Genomic DNA, 18,059 nt, shown 5'->3' with positions numbered 1-18,059 from the left:
ATCCCTCGTAGCATTTCTACCCTGCTCGTGTCCATGGGTGAATTACATTCTAACTTGTTACTACGCTAAATATCTATGGATTGGTAAATTATCATAGTGATTTAGAAATTATCACGCCATTTGTGGGCAAAACGCACCTCCAAAAGTTTTACCTTGAGTCCCTACAGAGCCTAAATCCACTCCTGAAATTATTTCCCAAGACCTTTCAAATTCCCATCAGTTTTATTTTAAACATCCTAAATTGCAATCTGTTCTATCATATATTCAGTTCACATCTTCATATGTTATAAACATCCACTGTACCTCCATCCCCTGCTCAATTATAAATTCCCTTATTTTGCATTCCCCTGTTGATGGTAATTTACTGCTCATGCCTTCCACCCTTCTGCTTGTAGAAGGCTCAAGAATTATTTATTGAGCCTCACCAGTATATCTAAATTTGTCGAATCATTTTTTTCTCTCTTCCAGTCTGAAAAGGAGAGGCTGTTTTTTTCAATCGATGCCTGCAGAAGCAGCAGCTCACGGAAACTAGTTAGAAGCAAATCCCCTAGTAACTTAGGCTTGGCAGTGTTCCATTACCTTTGATTATAAAAGGGCAAAATTAATGGGCAATTCATAAGGCGATGTGACAGAGAGGTGACAGGAAGTCACTATGATTCAAATGGTTGCAGTCAAGGAGATGTTTATACTAGGTGCCATTTCAGCCTTTTCTTTCATCCGATGTGAAAACAATCTGACTTTTGTGGCCAACTGAAATGGGATTTTCCTTCTAGACCACTTTGTCACATCTCTTGTGCTTAGAAAATTAATCTTTAATGAATGATAATCAAGTTTCTAATTATAATATCTTTATATTTAATGTTTGTGTATCAGATGAAAGGCAAACATTTTGGGGCCAGTCACAAAGGACATGAATAATTTTCTTAGAAGTTTATCTAATTAATTTTATTGCTCTATAATATCTTTAAAAATGTGAACTGCCATCATTTCATTAATTTAGATAAACGTGAACTTGCAGCATTTAAATATGACACTTGTGTTGAAAATTATAAGTTACAATCATTTTAATCATGCATGTTCATTTAATATAGATAACAAAAAGACTTGTGGGGGATATTTTGAAGACACGAGGTACTAGTTTCTTTTTTATTTTATTGTTCCCCCCTGCTTTTTTTTTTTAACAGTTTCAAGAAATACTCATAATAAATTTCTGGGACATTCATAAAATTAGGAAAACAAGATAAAATGAACCATAATTTATCTTGCCAATCTGCTTTATTGCTAACTTAAAATTTTAAATTTTAAGAAATATTTCAATGGCTTCCCAATGATCACATGATATATTGGGTTGTCGGAAAAGTCATGCGTTATTTTTACTATGTTTTTCGTTGCAAAAATGCATCATGACTTTTCCAACAACCCAATAGCTCATACTCATTATCATATAAAAGAAGACTCTTCTTGATTTGTCCTCAGCTTTCTGTCCTGAGGTCACCACCACCAGCCACTTCTCTGGATTCTCCTATCACTGAAGCTACTGATTGTTTTGGTAGCGGCATGGTCTGCAGGCTTCTGGGCCACATTATACATGTGGCTGACTCTATCTGAAAGGTTTGTCCACCTCTCTTTATCTAGGATATTTCTACTCATTATTTAAAGCTAATTCAAAGGCCATTCCCCTCTTTTAAATATTTTCTGTGACATAGGAAAATATCTCTCTCTCCTTCCTGTATTTTCCCATAGCATTTTGTAAAGGAATAATATGTAATGTAGAGGAGGGTATAAACAAGCCATTATCATGGGGTAGTTCCTTGACTACTGCAGATTCATTGCTTATAGGAGTTTTGTATAAGTAACTGGGAATACAGATGTAAATAGTTATCGAACAACTAAAGAGAGGAATGATGAAAAAAATAAATGAATGAATGACAAAAGGGTATCAAAATTCTCGAAGGGTTATGAGTTAGACCTCCTTAAATCTTATACCATTTTTGAAAAATGAATTCAGAGAAGCACGCACTGCTAAATTAATTGTAGATACCCTTACTTTCTAAGACAAGAGTAGTTTTGTGATAGTATTGTTTTATTCAGTCACAAAGGTCCTAGCTTTCGAGAAGAAGGAATGTGGTGGGTTGAATGGTGGTCCCCAAAAAGATACGTGCATGCATGTCCTAACCCCAGGAACCTGTGTGAATATGACGTTTGGAAAAGGGTATTTGCAGATGTAATTAAGTTAAGTATGTTAAGATGAAATCATCCCAGATTACCTGGGTAGGCCCTAAATGTAATAACAAGTGTTCTTAGAAGACTAGGCGACACGGGACGAGGAGGAGGCAGCCCTGGGGCGATCAAGGTGGAGACTGGAGTTATGCAGTATCAGCCCAGGAAAACCTTAGCTTTTCTGGGCTGAGCCTGCCTGATTCTCTCTGGCTGCTAGCTGGCCTACACTTGAGCCTCTAATCTCCGATGAATCTATCTACTAGATCTACCCGTGTCTTCTTCCATCTGTCTTTCACAACAGCCTCCACTTTGGAGATCATTTGTAGGCTTGGATGTCTTCTTCGCAAATGAAGTCAGTTCCCTTATAAGAGATTCAGAGCTCTCTGCTTTCTGCTTCCCCCACCTGTCCGCAGACACCGCCTGAGCCATGGCTCTGGAGTGTCTTTCTAAGGGACACTTCTGCTTTTAGAGCTGCGTGTTCTGTGGACGGGGAGGTGGTAGCCTCAGTCCTCTCTCAGCATGAAAGCTCCCCCTTAGGAGCCGTGGCAAGGGTGATCAGAGCCCCAGGGTTCCCAGTGACACTGTGCCCAACGAGGAGGGACTTGGTGGAAGAAAACATCCCTAGCCTGCAGTTGCCCAGAACTTAGCCTCAGCAACAGGTACCTGGGCAGGATGAGAAATGCTAATGTCCTGCCCTTCCTGGGTAGATAGCCCTCAAGTAACAGCTTGGGAGAGAGGGACCCTGCATTCGTGGCTGTGTTCCTCTGGAGGCTGTTTCCAATCCTGCTGAGCTGTGAGGGTGGGGGAACAGTGAGCCCATCTTGGTTCAAATACTATATACTCTCTTGTACTATTTTTTGGTTTTGTGTTTTCTGTGTGCCCTTAGGACCTTTTCTATGGATTTTAACTTAAAAAAATAACATTTTTCTACCATCTTTGGGTGACAGCTCCTTATGCTGTCATGCCACAAGTCTAAAAAAATAATAATAAATAACTGAATTATGTGTTAAAGGGCTTTTTTGGGAAGAGATGTAGCTTGGGCTGAATCTTCAAAGATAACAAGGAATTCAACAGTTAGAAAGAGAAGGGGTTCTATTATGGTTGGTTAGGTAGGAGAAACTGCCCAGCACGTTTTGCATAACCACTAAAGCTACAGAAATTCTGTCTCATCATACTCCACTAGCATATCACTTTCAATGTCAGGGTATATAGTTTAGGTTTTATTTTTTTAAATTTATTTTATTAATGAGGTGGACTGTAAACTAGTAAATTAAAAGTAAACATGTAGAAATGTGTCCAATTCAACTACCTAGGAAGACATCAATTTAGCCCATTTGGAGAATTTTTAAATAAATGTAACGACTAGTTCAAGATAACTCTGTAGTCCCCCCCTTGTTAAAGGCCAAAAGACACTTTTGAACTGTGCATTTGATCAGATTGCCAGCTTTTTCTGTTTTATTTCTTTTGAGAACTTTTGAATAAGAAACATCTGAAATAAAAAATAAATACATTGAATTGGGGGTAAACATAATATATAAAATGTGCACCGTGAGATTCTTTACAGCTACGAGAGGTGGGTTCCAAATTTGGTTCTGAGTATTTCACACGTCAATTCAAAGTACAAAATATAATAATTTACAAAAGCCCATTGTCCATTATACTTAAAGCATTTACTTGTAGTTACTGAGACAAATATCAGAATTGAAGAACATTCTCCATCCTTTATAATCTAATAGTATTACATGATAGCTCCCAGTCCCACGTTATGGCTAACAAAAAAATTAGATGACGTTATTCTAGGGATCTGGGCCCCTGGATAGTTAAACACCACCTTGTCCCAGATACTACATATGAGAAAGCTTACATTACTGTAATGTTGAAAGTCATCCCAGTAAAAAAACTCATGGACCTTCTCCATCGAATATGCTTGAGTTTTATCATCTGCTGGTCATCTAGATCTAAGAGACAAATGCAACTGTAACTGTGAGATTAAGAAAAGAGAAGAGAGAAAAATTAAGAACATGGGCCTTGGCATAATTATCTTTTTGCCAAAACTGTGACAATAAAATCTGTATATGCGTGTTTGCTTGTAGGGGTTGTGTGTGTGTGTGTGTGTGTGTGTGTGTGTGTGTGTGTACATGCAGCATGAGAAAGAGGGAAGAAAATATCAATTTTTGTAGACTTGGCCCAATCAACCGTTGTCAGTGAATCTGACTCAGTAAGTTTAGCATTTTCTTCATTTCCCAAGGAGCAAAATCACATTTAAGGACTATGATAGCTTCTCCTTGTAGTTGCAGCTTTCTAAGACTAGAAGCTTATTATTCACTATTATGTATATGTAGTTTATTAAGTCCCTGTTGACCATTGGCTGTTTATTAATTAAATGTTTAGAGAAATTGAAGACAAAAACATAGTAATAGGAAGCTTCTGTAAGCTTCCTATTTATATGCACAAGAGTTGGTCTAGGATGTGGAATGGAAAGAATGAATATTATATACATGCATAAATAATCAATAGTAGTTCTTAGAGCTGAAATACAGATAATTACAAAATAAAAGTCATCAAATACAGGGACTCTGCTTGGGTGAAATAACACCATGAGTAAAAATGTGCAAGTTAAATTGTGCCATTTCTCAGGGAGCCTTGCTGACTATTAATGCAAATCTGAGAATACTGGTGGTGGTACAACCCATGAGATATATCCAGCTTGGTATTTGATATTTGGACTCAAAATTCAAAGAGTGTTCAAACTTGAGCTAAGTATTTAAAACCAGCCTCTAAGCATTCTTGAGTAAATGGCAGTGATTACTTACTTTAACAACAAAAAAAAAATGAATCAAATATATTTTGTTGGGGATGTCATTGATATAATACTGTGAAAATGGTCATGTGTGGAATGCCAAAACTACATCTTGGAGTTCATTTTTAACTGAGTAATCTTGCGAAAGGCATATGATTCTTTGAGTGTCAGTCTCCATCTAAAATACGAGAATCGTGTTACTACTTCTTAGGTCTTTAGTGAGGGCTAAACGAGATAGAATTATGTGAAATGTCTTGGACTGTATGTAGAAAACACTCCTTATGCCTGGTGCTGGTGGTGCCAACAATTACAAAGGTAAGGGCTGAAACATCCAATGTTATCTAAGCATTTTTAATTTTTTCTCATATAATATTTATCACAATTCTGTAACCAACATGTTAAGTTCTTGAGCTTCCTCAGGAATAAAATGAGGTCAGATAACCTGTTTAGGATCATGTAGGCAGCAGGAGGAAAGATGGCGCTCCAAACATTGTTTGTTTACTGCAAACACTATCTTCCTTTTTATTTTCCAGCAGCTGTTCTTCAGCTCATGGTCAGGGTACAAAAGAGATATAAATCTTTAAGGATATAATCATAAATCTTTAAGGATATAATCACATCTTGTTTCAAATGCCATATACCTTATATCTACCTTTTTCAAGTAGATAAAGCATAAAATATAAACTCCTTATCTTAGGGTCATGAGTTTTACTTTTTAAAAACTTGTCCTTCAGTGGAAACTTGGGAAGTGCGTCCTTCCTCTTTGAATGAAGAATACATTAATTTATTAGACCTCAGAGAGTAAAAGAAAGAGGAAATATCGGGTGACACGCTTAAGGCCATCGGCTTGATTTTTGACAAGTGAGGTTATGTTCCATTACTGAGGTGGTTGGAATTCCACAGGATAATAATCACCCATCCAGCATTAATCAAATTAGAATATTGGAGGGTAGCCTTGGTAGTTAACTAAATTTAAATCTTGTAGCATTGCCAGTGGGGTAAACCAACTATAAATTTGTAACATGGCTATGATCATTTGGTGTGTGCTTTAGAAATACTTGCATATTTAACCCCACCAAAATGAGTATTTAAAGGTTTTAGATGTCTGAATTTAATCAATTGGCAAAAAAAAAAAAAGATTTGATATATCAAATGAAAGCGTGTTTCTTCACATTGAAAAGTCAAACACTTTCCACCTCTTGGCTTGCTTATAAATGTTCAGTGCCAGAGAAACACAAATAAATAACTGGCCCTCTGCAATGCATTCTGTATAATTTACAAGAGATCAAAATATTGTGCAGTCAGAGTCAAACTGTATTCTTTTTATTACAACTGAAAAATTATCACATGGCCCCTGTCAGCAATGTATTAATGGACCAGATTTGTGTGTGTGTGTGTGTGTGTGTGTGTGTGTGTGTGTGTGTGCGCATGCGCGCGTGTGTGCGTGTATTTATATAACTTTTTAAATGTAAGGACCTGGGGATTAAGGATTATGTATTAAATTCTCTGCTATTGGAACTGACCTGGAAAGATTAAAAGATTATTATCTGTTTACACTGATGAAAATCTTTGTGAAAACAGCAATATTAAAATGACTTGGGCTTATCTTATCCCAAAAGATCCCAAGGTCAATTTTTAATAAAAAATAAAATTCATAAAAGATATGATTCCCCATCCTTAAGATTATCCCTTTTATCATTGTTAAGGACACCCTCTCAGCAATTGATTTAGTTCAGGCCTTTTGCTGGGTTTTTGATGTTCATCTTTAAAAGATAGCCAGCCAAACAAGATCGTGCAAAAATGTGTTGTGTTCTACCCAAAATAAATAAATCTGTGTTGCATACAGCATTTTTTTCTTTTGTATAATGGACTTTATCAATACACTAAAACTTTCTTCATCAAGAAAGCATTTTTAATTATTCAGAGGTGGTTTTTATCAAGCTAAGCTCCAGCAAATGGTGTTTGGAATAATAATTTACACTTTTTTTGTAAGCAGATAAGCACTTGCTATTCTTCCTCATTGAGTGGTCAGATTTTATAATCACCATGTTGAAAACACCCTGATTAAGCGAAGTTGAAAGAGACACACATGCTTTCAAGAAGAAAGTTGAGTTGCACGTTAAAATGAAATACCCTCGATGCTGATGTTATTTTTTCCTTCCCATAGGGAACCACAGTCAGATATCACGAGTACCTGTTGCTATTAAAGTGCTGGATGTCAATGACAACGCCCCTGAATTCGCATCCGAATATGAGGCATTTTTATGTGAAAATGGAAAACCCGGCCAAGTAAATATCTCCATGTTGTTAATGCTGATATGTTTGTATACAACTGTCTCATATTTGATTAGCCTGCATTATAGTGTGCATTTGCATCCTTTATGATCTGTAAAGTCACAGGCAAGAAACATCCAAGTGGGAGCTGAGAGGGAGTAGTTTTCTTTCTAAAATGTTAGTTTTCTTCCTACTATGACCAAATTGGCTCCTGAAGTGGAGTACCCTGCTGTGCTGTGAGCCCAGAGCCAAATAACGATCTTAAAATATCTCGGGGAGATATTAAAGGGATGAGGCCACAAATTGAAACTTCAAATGACAGGAAGCAAGGGAAATGGCCCTGGGGTGGGGGGGGGGGGTACTTGTTTCATAGCAAACATAGGAATAACATAAGATTGTGGAACCCAGGGTGACCGGTTGTACGAAGTAAATTTTGAAATCTGTAACAATGTAGATAGTTTAGATAAATATAAGATGAGCAACATGTTTTAGACATGCAAGCAAAGCATCTGAATTGTGTATTGATGGAATTTTTTCTGCCTGTCTCATAGAGCATAAATAGGAACGAGAGAGAGAGAGAGAGAGAGAGAGAGAGAGAGAGAGAGAGAGAGAGAGAGAGAAGGGAAGGGAAGGGGAAGGAAGAGAAATTGGGTGGGAGGGAGGGGGAAGAGAGCTGTAAGCAAGAAACACAAAAACAAAACCTGCTATACTTAATGTCAAAATGGAAATAGTCTGTGTAAAATTCTAAAAACCACAAATGTAATAGATTTATTTTAACAAGGTGCCAAAGTACTGTATGTTTGAGATATTTATCATTTTTCAACTTCCTAATTTATTTCTGGATGGTGACATTTTAATTTAAATAAACAGCAGATGACAGCATGACACTGGAGTTGTTAATCCAACTATTATTGTACCTCATGTGGGTGTTAGGAATTAAAGTTACTATTTGCCAAACGAGCAGTTTACCTGACAAGAATCAGATTTTTTTTTCCCACCAAAAGAAAGGAATAGCACTGTACCTCTATACTTTTAATTATTATAAAAAAAATCAATGTGTTACTGTCCTATAAAACAATGGACATTTTCTCTTAGACCACTCTCACATATCTGAAGGATTAGCATTGTTTCCATGTACCAAAATAAGATACACACACAGAGCAAAGCTAAAATTGTAATAATAAAACTGATTAATTTTAAGCACCTAGACAACATAAATGTTGTTTAAACAAAGCATTAACTTTTCACACTAATATACTTTTTTTTTAACATTCTAGCATTAGTTCAAATGTTTCTTAATTTCATCTTTTGGAATTGCCCTCTAGCATTCATGTTTTGAGTATTTTCATTTATATAGAGTGAGAGCAGTAAATATCATTTAGCTAAGTTGGTGGATTGAGTTGGCAGAGAGAATTGATAAAAATATACAAATCTGTGCAGGTCAGTTTCAAGGATATGGTGTGTGAGCCAGGTCATTGCTGGTGTAATATAGCCAATCACAAACCTGTAAGTCAGCTGCTTTCAATCACACAGAACCTGTCAAATGCATTAGAATTTAAATAAAACTCCATTGTTCATGCAAAACTCATCACATGCATTTAGAGAGTCCATGGCATTGATACTCAAAAATTCAACATTGGCTTCACTTATGATATTGACATGCATGCCTTTGGAACTCCAGGAACCTGGAGTTTTACCTGATGAATTTGACTGTTTCCAAAGTTTGAATGATTCTTCAACAGTTCTTATCCTCAGGAAAAACAATGCATTATTTCATCACCTTTCCTATGCAAGGTCAAAATAAAACAGAAAAGTTGATTCTTTGTTTTATGATTTTTGCAAATCAAAACGAAAGACTCCTGTGCAAAAAAATGTTTATGTTGTGTGTGTGTCCACTGCGTTAGCTTATTTTCAAATCAATCTGTTTAGACACATTTGTTAGAGCTCATTTTTACATGAAGAGATCAGTTCTTTGGTTGTTCAACATGATTTTTGGACTTATGGCTGACTCGTTCATACACATGTAGTTATTCAAACAACTCCTGAATTTTCTGATTTCTTTGTGCTAGTCAGAACTAATGTTTGCTTCATTACATCATCCCTAGGTCACTTTTAATGGCTTTCAGTATCTCATTTTTATGTTTAATGTTTTCCAAAATTCATCTTGGTTACTTACACTATCATTTACTTATTTAGGTTCAACATAGATACATTTTGAATTATCACTCCTATTACACACAAACCACTGACTCACTTTGAAATTAGAATATTCATTATCAGATGATCACACACTCATGAAAAAATAAATGTCAAAAACTGAATTAGCACTAAATTTATAGTCACTCAATGTTTTTCAACAATTAATGTCTACTTTGCAACAGCCTCACAGAAAGGAGTGCAGGCGACTTTGAAATGCCTGGTTTGTCGGGAAGGTATGGATTTAAGGTTGAATTCAAAGGGAATCAGCTTCATGGGAATAAGTGCAGCTAGGGATCATTAGCAATAATCAAGGCAGGACATTAAGAGCACCTAATCTAAAAATGTCTGGACTGGAAGAGACTCTGTAGGGAGGTTTTCAAAACAGCTCACAAAATGAAAGCCAATGTCAACATGAACAGAGATACAGTAAAACCTTGGATTGTGAGTAGCTTGGATTTGTGAGTGTTCTGCAAGATGAGCAAACATTTCTAATACATTTTAACATGGTAAACGAGCGATGTCTTGCAAGACGAGTAGTTTGTTTCTGGAACAGATTATACTCTCAAACCAAGGTATTACTATAATTCTATTGTGCTTGATTCTTCCACTGGATTGAATTCATTTAAACAAAGAAAGAAGGAGGGAGGAAGAGAAAGACAGAGAAAAGGGAAGAGAACGGAAAAGAAAAGAAAAAAGTAAACAAAAGAAAAAGAAAAGAGAGTGGGGTCACTTTCCTCTAGATAGAAATTTCCAGTTCATGGTACATCTGTGCTAAAATTGGCATATACTCCCTTTGAAAGTTGAATTCCAAATAATAACTGCCCCTACCACCTTCTCATGATTCTGTAGTGAAAGATGACATTTTCTTGAATTTGTTCCCTTAAGAGAGTAGGAGCCACTCATGATGCAGATAAATAGTTCAGAGTCCATATTATATAAAATCAATGTGAATCTCATTTGATTAGAATCATTTTAAATAATCCCTCCATTATATAACTAAATGTCAATATGGTATTTTCTGATTACTAGTTACTTCTATTTCTTTTTTTTTTAATTTCCAATAGTTGTAGGTAATTTATCTTAAGTCAAAAGATAGAAGATGATGTGTCTCTTTAGTCTCTAGTCCAATGATGGTATGATAGCATCGTCTACAGGTTACTTGGCCCTCAGTTTAACAGGAAGAAGGAAAAAATGCTCTCCACTTACTCCTCTCTCACGACCAAGGCAGAAGTGAAAGGATGGACTATTTCAGGATTAGAAAGCAAACTATATGGTTAGTAGTTCATATGTCTACTAGGATGGTAGGCTTGGTCAGTCAGTAAATATTTATCGAACACAAACTATGTGCCAGGACTTGGCTCAAAACTGGGATCTTTGTGGCAAACAACTTTTCCCCTCATAGACTTTTTTCTCTGGCACGCACGTAATAAAATTAGAAATAATAGAACTGCAAGAAAATTCCTCAAATCCTCCAGGCGGAAAGGAGGCTGAGGAGATCAGGGAAATGGAGCTATCCTATTGAGAAGACCTCTTACATAGGACATGCTCCACCAGAGACAGGAAACATCTGTGAAATGCTGAAAAGGAGTCAGCTGGGGATAACACACTTTCCGTCTGAAGAGAATGGCAATCTGGGGGATGGGTGGAGGGATAGGTAACAGGTGTGGAGAAATTAGCGTCTTCCTTCAGCGTGCCTAATAACACCACAGCCGGGACCAAATGTGAAAGAGAACTAGAGAACCTCCGTGACCAGTGTTGGCCGGAGGGCCTTCCAGAATTCTGTTCTACATCTTATCTCCTTCAGAAGGTCTTTCTAGGATTCTGTTTCAGATACTGGCCTCTTGCTTTCCATACAGGTAGAATTAGGCTCATTTGTTCCAGACGGTACATGAGGCAGGGACAGAACTGGAAATGTATTTGCAGGTGTGATTCAACGTCTCTCGTTTAGTCTCAGAGAATATTTATTGTCTGAGAACTAGTTACGCGACAGACTACTTCAGCTCGTTTTCCTTCAGGAAGGAACTTTCCCTGTTACTATAAATAAATCTAGTGGAGTACAATTTAAGCTTCTTCACTGTCTATAGAAGTTGAAATATACTACTTGGCATCAAGTTAATTATGTCTGGGTTAAAAAAAATACTTTGGTTTGCCTCTTTTAATCCCTCTTTCTCTGACTAATACTGCAGCATATAAAGTTTGCTTATCTTAGGAATATCACAGGTCCAAAACAGAAAAGATAATAGCCTATATGTCTAGATATGTATCTAGCCAAAACTTGGCATGTAATGAATATTCACAAAAATTTTAAATCATGGTTGTAATTCATTTCACTCAGGAATGACAAATATTTCAATAATTAGCTTCTCAGATATTACCATGGAAACAACTTGTTCTCACAGACACACAGGGCACAAGCTAACCTTTTCAAATGAAATATCATTCATTTATTGAACAACATTTATCGTGCATCTATAAAACTATTGTAATATGACCTGGGCAAAACTATGAAATGGACAAAAAAGTGTTCTCTGTAATGGAGCTTAGTGAGGAAGAGGGATTATAAAAAAGTAGAATGAATAAATAATAGACTTAAATTTTGAAAACTGGACTGAAGAAAACATTAATGCCACTAGTCAGTGGGAAACAAAGAAAAAGCAAAGCTCTATTTTATATAGTGTTGTTAGATAAAGTTACTTTTTAAATGGGTATCATTTAAGCTGATATTGAGAAAAAAAAAATGAGAACGGGCTAGGCATGCCAGAAGTGGCAGCAAGGACCTTCTAGCCAATAGGATAAGCTTGTGCAAAGACCTTGAAGGGAGAAAGACCTTGGTTTGTTTGTAGAATTGAAGACATCTCTGGCTAAGCATAGTAAGTGTAATAAGCAAGTGTAATAATAATGTAATAAGCAAGAATGAGATTGGACGAAAAGCATTTTATGTTTGAACAAAATCTGCGCACACACGTGCGCGCGTGCACACACACACACACACCTACAATTAAGCAAAAAGAGCAGTAAGGAGGCTGTAAATGTGGAGGATAACAGTAGCTTGGTCTAAGGTAGGGGCAATGGAGATGGAGACAAATGATTGCAAAAGCTGCATGCTTACATGAATAAAATAATATGTACAAATATCTATGTATAATCATCACTGATCTCAGAGTTTTGTGTTACAATCACATTTTACAGTTATGGGAGCTGAGGCTGAAAAAGAGTAAGGGTCTTACCGGAGGCCATGAAAAGTGGCAAAGATGGGTATCAAAGTCTGTTCTTGAAGGTGCCCAGGTCCCTGCACTTTCTTGACTCTCACAGTGCTTCCCACTGTGAGCAGACTTTGTAAGGCCATTGCCTGGGTGACATTGCCTGTGTCACTCCTTAGAAAAATAGTCATGAGAATAAGATGCTGATCAAGGGTGAGCATTTTTCAAAAGAAAAAAAAATGAACTCCTGTGACCCATAACACACTTTATTCAAATCCATCCCATGAAACCTTAAGTGAAAATAAATATAGCTTAATAAGAAAAGATAATTATCTCTTGATAAACACCAGCAATGAATGAGTTTGCAACTACATTTATTTATTTTTTAGTTTCTGTTGATCTTTTTTTCTAACATATGTGAAACAATGAAATGCAATTATGACATTTTATAGCACTCCAGAAACAATAAATATAGGAGATTTAATTTTAACTTTCCTGCCGGCAGGCATCTTCCAGGATTTATACACAAGAGGGAGACAGGATTGATTTTAAAATGGATGAAATTGATGGCCTCAACAAAATGCATAAAGTATGATTTTCATTTAATTTTGGGTGGAGTGAAAAGATAGTAAATGAATGGAATGCATAAAACAATATTTGAGGAAATCATATGTAACAAAACATATTTTAAGAGAATCATTAGTAGAAGTATGACTTTGAGAGCACGACTTTGACAGAAGGAAAAGCATAAGTGAAAAAATACCATGAAAGAGTTTAAAACTGGAACCATTTAAGTGTGTGAGTCACAGCTCTACCATTTACTAGTTTTATGACTGGGCCTCAATCTCTGTTAGTTTAAACACTCATGTTTTAGGAATATCTAGGTCAATATCAGCTGCTCAATAAATAGTTGTAATTATTAGTAGTATTTATTTTAAGTAGTCTCATGGATTAAAAGCATAATATACTTTATTAGTACTTTTCAATTGTTGTTAGTCTTATATCTTTAGGAGCTTTGATTTGGAGCAAAACACTATAAATAATCCCTAAACAGGTTTAATATAACCGGACAACCTATTCCCCTGTGTTGGAATAAGCTTCCCTCTGTAAAGCATTTTTTTACAAAATATTTCTTGTAAAACATTTACCATTGTTTTATTTGTCAAGCGTGAAGGAATGGTTCCTACTTCATTCCTCCCCACATGAATTGGTGGGTTAATATAATCGTTGTTTTCAAATTCACTGGAATCAACTTTCAGGAACACAGCCTATCTAAGTCTTTTATTGAAATCGTGCTGCAGCCTCCGTATGGGGTGGCTGAACCTTTTGTGTGAGTCTAAATTCCAAATGTTTTATTCTGGCCCCTAACCTAAAAAATTGATGATCCACAGAGAAAATGGTACAAAGGATTTTTTTTTTTAATCTTGGGCTGTTACAGACTGACGTATTGTCTTCATTTTATTTTCAACCTACAAGTGACAGAATAAGAATTTAGGATGAAAGTGAGGTAGGCACATGTGTCTGCTTGTTTCCATTTGTTCATGGAAGCCATGTTAATGATCATGCATTTTTGAAGAAAGTAAAATTGACACTAGGTAGAGAAGGTATTACTTTGTGCGTGTGACATATGAGGTCTGACAATTAAGTTTGTGAACTTGTTGCAACGATGTTGCTAACCTTTTTTGATATCAGAGGGATTATTCATTATGAATTTGTACCAAGTGTACACACAGTTAACCAAGTTTACTATTTGGAAGTGCTGAAAAGGCTGCGTGAAAAAGTTAGATGATCTGAACTTTTTGCCAACAATTCATGGTTCTTGCATCACGACAATGCATCAGCTCACAAGGCACTGTCTGTGAGGGAGATTTTAACCAGTAAGCAAATAACCATACTGGGACACCCTCCCTACTCACCTGATCTGGCCCCCAATGACTTCTTTCTTTACCTGAAAATAAAGGAAATATTGAAAGGAAGACATTTTGATGACATTCAGGACATCAAGGGTAATATGACAACAGCTCTAATGGCCATTCCAGAAATAGAGTTCCAAAATTGCTTTGAAGGGTGGACTAGGCACTGGCATCAGTGCATAGCTTCCCAAATGGAATACTTCGAAGGTGACCATAGTGATATTCAACAATGAGGTATGGAGCACTTTTCCTAGGATGAGTTCACGAACTTAATTGTCCAACCTCGTAAATTGGGTAAAACCTGGTACCAAGAGAAGCTGACACATTATTGGAAGGGCAGAGAACCAAATGGAAACATTGTTATAACCATCATAGTGCAAGCACAACACTTTCCCAAAGAGATCAAAAAAGTCTTCCAGATCTTTATGATTCATGTGGAGTTTTAGAAGATAGCATTTCTTAAATTGAGTGTCTGAGAAACACTTGCAGGGTATAGCATGTCAATATATGGTGTGGTGTGTCTGTATGTATGTTTGACCAAACAATGGTGGGAACCACTGTATTAAACAAAGTTAAATAATATCATCTTCTGTTGATTGTGTTTAACTGTGAGATGTGTACATACATAGGACTCACTAAAGGGCTATGTGGTATTTGGCACGTACCAAACATAGTTGATTATAAAGTCTTTCAAATTTCCTCCAGAGAAAAACTATAGATCTAGTGGTAAATGGAACCCAGTTGGGAAAATCTTGCTTCAGGAGAATTAGCAATAGGATACATTTTCAGCCTACGTAGTAATGTTTATAATGTTAAGGAAGCCTCAGGAAGTATTCTTGTGATGTAATGTAGTGGAAAATGGAGGGGACACAAGAGCAAAGAGAGGGTTGAGACTTCTAAGCTATGTTAAAAACTGGATTTTATCCTACTAGTGAAGTTTTCAAAGTAAAGCAAGTGACGGAGTGATTTAAATATATATATACATATATATGTATATATATACATATATATGTATATATATACATATATATGTATGTATATACACACACACACACACACACACACACATATATATATATATAGATCATTTTGGAGGTGTACAAAATACACATAAAATATGCAGAGTCCAGCTAAAGAAAATAAGAGTCAGGAGGAACTGAAAATTCCAAACTTTGTATAAACACTATTTTCAGGAGCCCTTTCTATACATCATTTTACCTCAACTTAGTGTTAGTTAAGGAAAGGCGAGTGAAAAAGACTGAAGCCAAGGAAAATGTTGGAAGTGCTACAGTGAATTTATGACGCCCGAAATGTCTACCCAGAGGACTGAGGACTTCAATAAGAGTTTAAAAGATATATACGATCTAATCTACATTCTCCTGTTGTATTTTCTATAGGTCAGACCTCTAAGGTACATGCTCTGAATAGCTATCTAATACTTCCTAAAGGCAAGGATGTATTCATGCAAAAAAATGTGACATGGGAAAACACTGGGTAAGAAAAGAAAAGTTTTGGTAGAGAGTAGATTGCCTTGCAGATTATAATAAATACCCAGGAACTATCCATTCAGTGGATGTAAATGGCGTTTATATTGAACTCTTTTATGCAGTTTTGAAATAATTGAGGATGTGTGGGTTAATGTGTGGATTTTGATATAATTTCTCAAATGTTCATATTTCCTCTTTTTTCATCATCATTGTTATCACTTGGTTTCTGTTGTATGCATAATTTTCATTTTCCAGGGCCCCTCTTTTAAGGAATGGTTCTTAACCCATTTTGCTTTGTTTCCTTCAGTTATGAACACCATTGATAATGTAATGAAAGCTATGGATTTTCCCTTCATCTGTGTGCATATATAAACAATTTCATACAATTTTACTTTCTTTTGTTTCTCCTCTTTTTAATTTAAGTATAGTTGGTATACAATCTTACATTGGTCATATTAGTTTCAGGTATAAAATAGCGTGATTTCACTTTTTGCACCTTACAATGCGATCACCCCACTAATTCTAGTAATCATCTGTCACTGTGTAAACTTATCACAATATTCGTGACTCTATCCCCCTTCCCCTTTTCACCCACTCCTTTGGTCTCTGTTTCAATTTTATTTTCAAGTTTAGAGGTTTGAACCATGTGATGCTCATTCATGGATCATCCTTTTTCTTCCCCAAGTTTAAAACTACTACTCTAAGAAATAGAAGTTAGCATTTCAGGAAAGTGAACATTGATAACCAGAAATAAACTGGCAATAGCAGACAGAAGAATGAATAGAAAACCAAAAATTGTCGCTGTCCTGTCTGCACCGCCTTTGACTGTCTCTCCTCTCATTCAGCCCCTTTCCACCACCTTCCAGTTCATGTCACTACAGAAAGATTTTCCGAGAAAGAGAAAATTAAGTTCTATATCTGAGAAAGTGACAGTGTGCTATGATGGCAGATATCATCTTGGCTATCATTGCCGAGTGTTCCTGGAGAATAGATGTCTATTCCAGAAGCCTTGGAATACATTCCGAAAGTTACAACAGATTAGCCCTCTCTCACCTTGCTCACGCTCTGAAAGAACTATGATATCTCCATTCGCTGGCTATCAGTCAGAATCAGAAGGAACTTTTAGACCCATAAAACGAAGTATGCCAGCAGCAAAAGTGCCTGAGTGCGTCCTTATGCACTTGCCAAAATATTGAAGTTCTGAGCCCCAATTTAACTAAAATACATGTACAGAAGGTATGACTCAATAAAATTTTGAGGCATCCTGGTGTATTGAGGCAGGAAAATTCAGGGAGTTTGTTATCAGATGTATCTGGCATCAGATGTTATAAATACTATCTTTGATGCACTAGGGTTCAGATAAGATTCTTCATACCTACTTCTCAAAGTTATGTAAGAATTGGCGATGATGCTAAAGCATGCTGGGCATAATTTATTTATTTGTCCACTTATTGATCCATTTAGACAATACTTATTAAATAGCCACCATGTGCCAGACACTGTTCTAATAACAGTGAGGGAGAAAACAAAACACAACAAAACACCAACTCATCACCTAAGAACAAATCAATGAATAACATAGACAGGAACTCATGGGGGATATTCTAAGAGATTCCATGATGGTTTTATGGTTGTTAACAGATCAGCTCATCAGAAATGTATTTGTTTGCTGGCTGCTTGCCTTTTCAAAAGCTACTAATGCCAGTGATAGCCTACTGCTGTTAAATATTTTTGGGTTAATATAAAATAGTCTAAAATAAAGTTCAATAAATCCTGCTAATAAAAATGATCTAAGTTCAGTTTAGTGTTATTGATAAGCAATGGATAGTTAAAAAAAACACAGTCAAAATTATGATATGGCCCCACAATTCTCAATTTTGTTTTTCAGTTTCATGCCTTAGAGCAATTATTTCTAATTAGTAGTCTCAAGAAATAGAACAGGCCACTCTCATAGAAATCCAAGCAT

General features: G+C 36.1%; 1 protein-coding gene across 1 annotated transcript in view; it reads left to right on the top strand.

The window, feature by feature from the left end:
* CDH8 (cadherin 8) overlaps positions 1 to 18,059 on the top strand; it is a gene marked incomplete at its 5' end in the record, with an annotated part of 226,665 nt that overhangs the window by 152,755 nt on the left and 55,851 nt on the right. The window contains one exon of the mRNA XM_019655891.1: positions 7,188 to 7,309. Coding sequence (XP_019511436.1) covers positions 7,188 to 7,309 — 122 coding nt within the window. The remainder of the gene's footprint in view (positions 1 to 7,187; positions 7,310 to 18,059) is intronic.

This window comes from Hipposideros armiger, unplaced genomic scaffold, assembly GCF_001890085.2.
Source record: "Hipposideros armiger isolate ML-2016 unplaced genomic scaffold, ASM189008v1 scaffold_249, whole genome shotgun sequence".
Lineage (NCBI taxonomy): Eukaryota > Metazoa > Chordata > Mammalia > Chiroptera > Hipposideridae > Hipposideros > Hipposideros armiger.
This window is presented reverse-complemented; position numbering and strand designations above follow the sequence as displayed.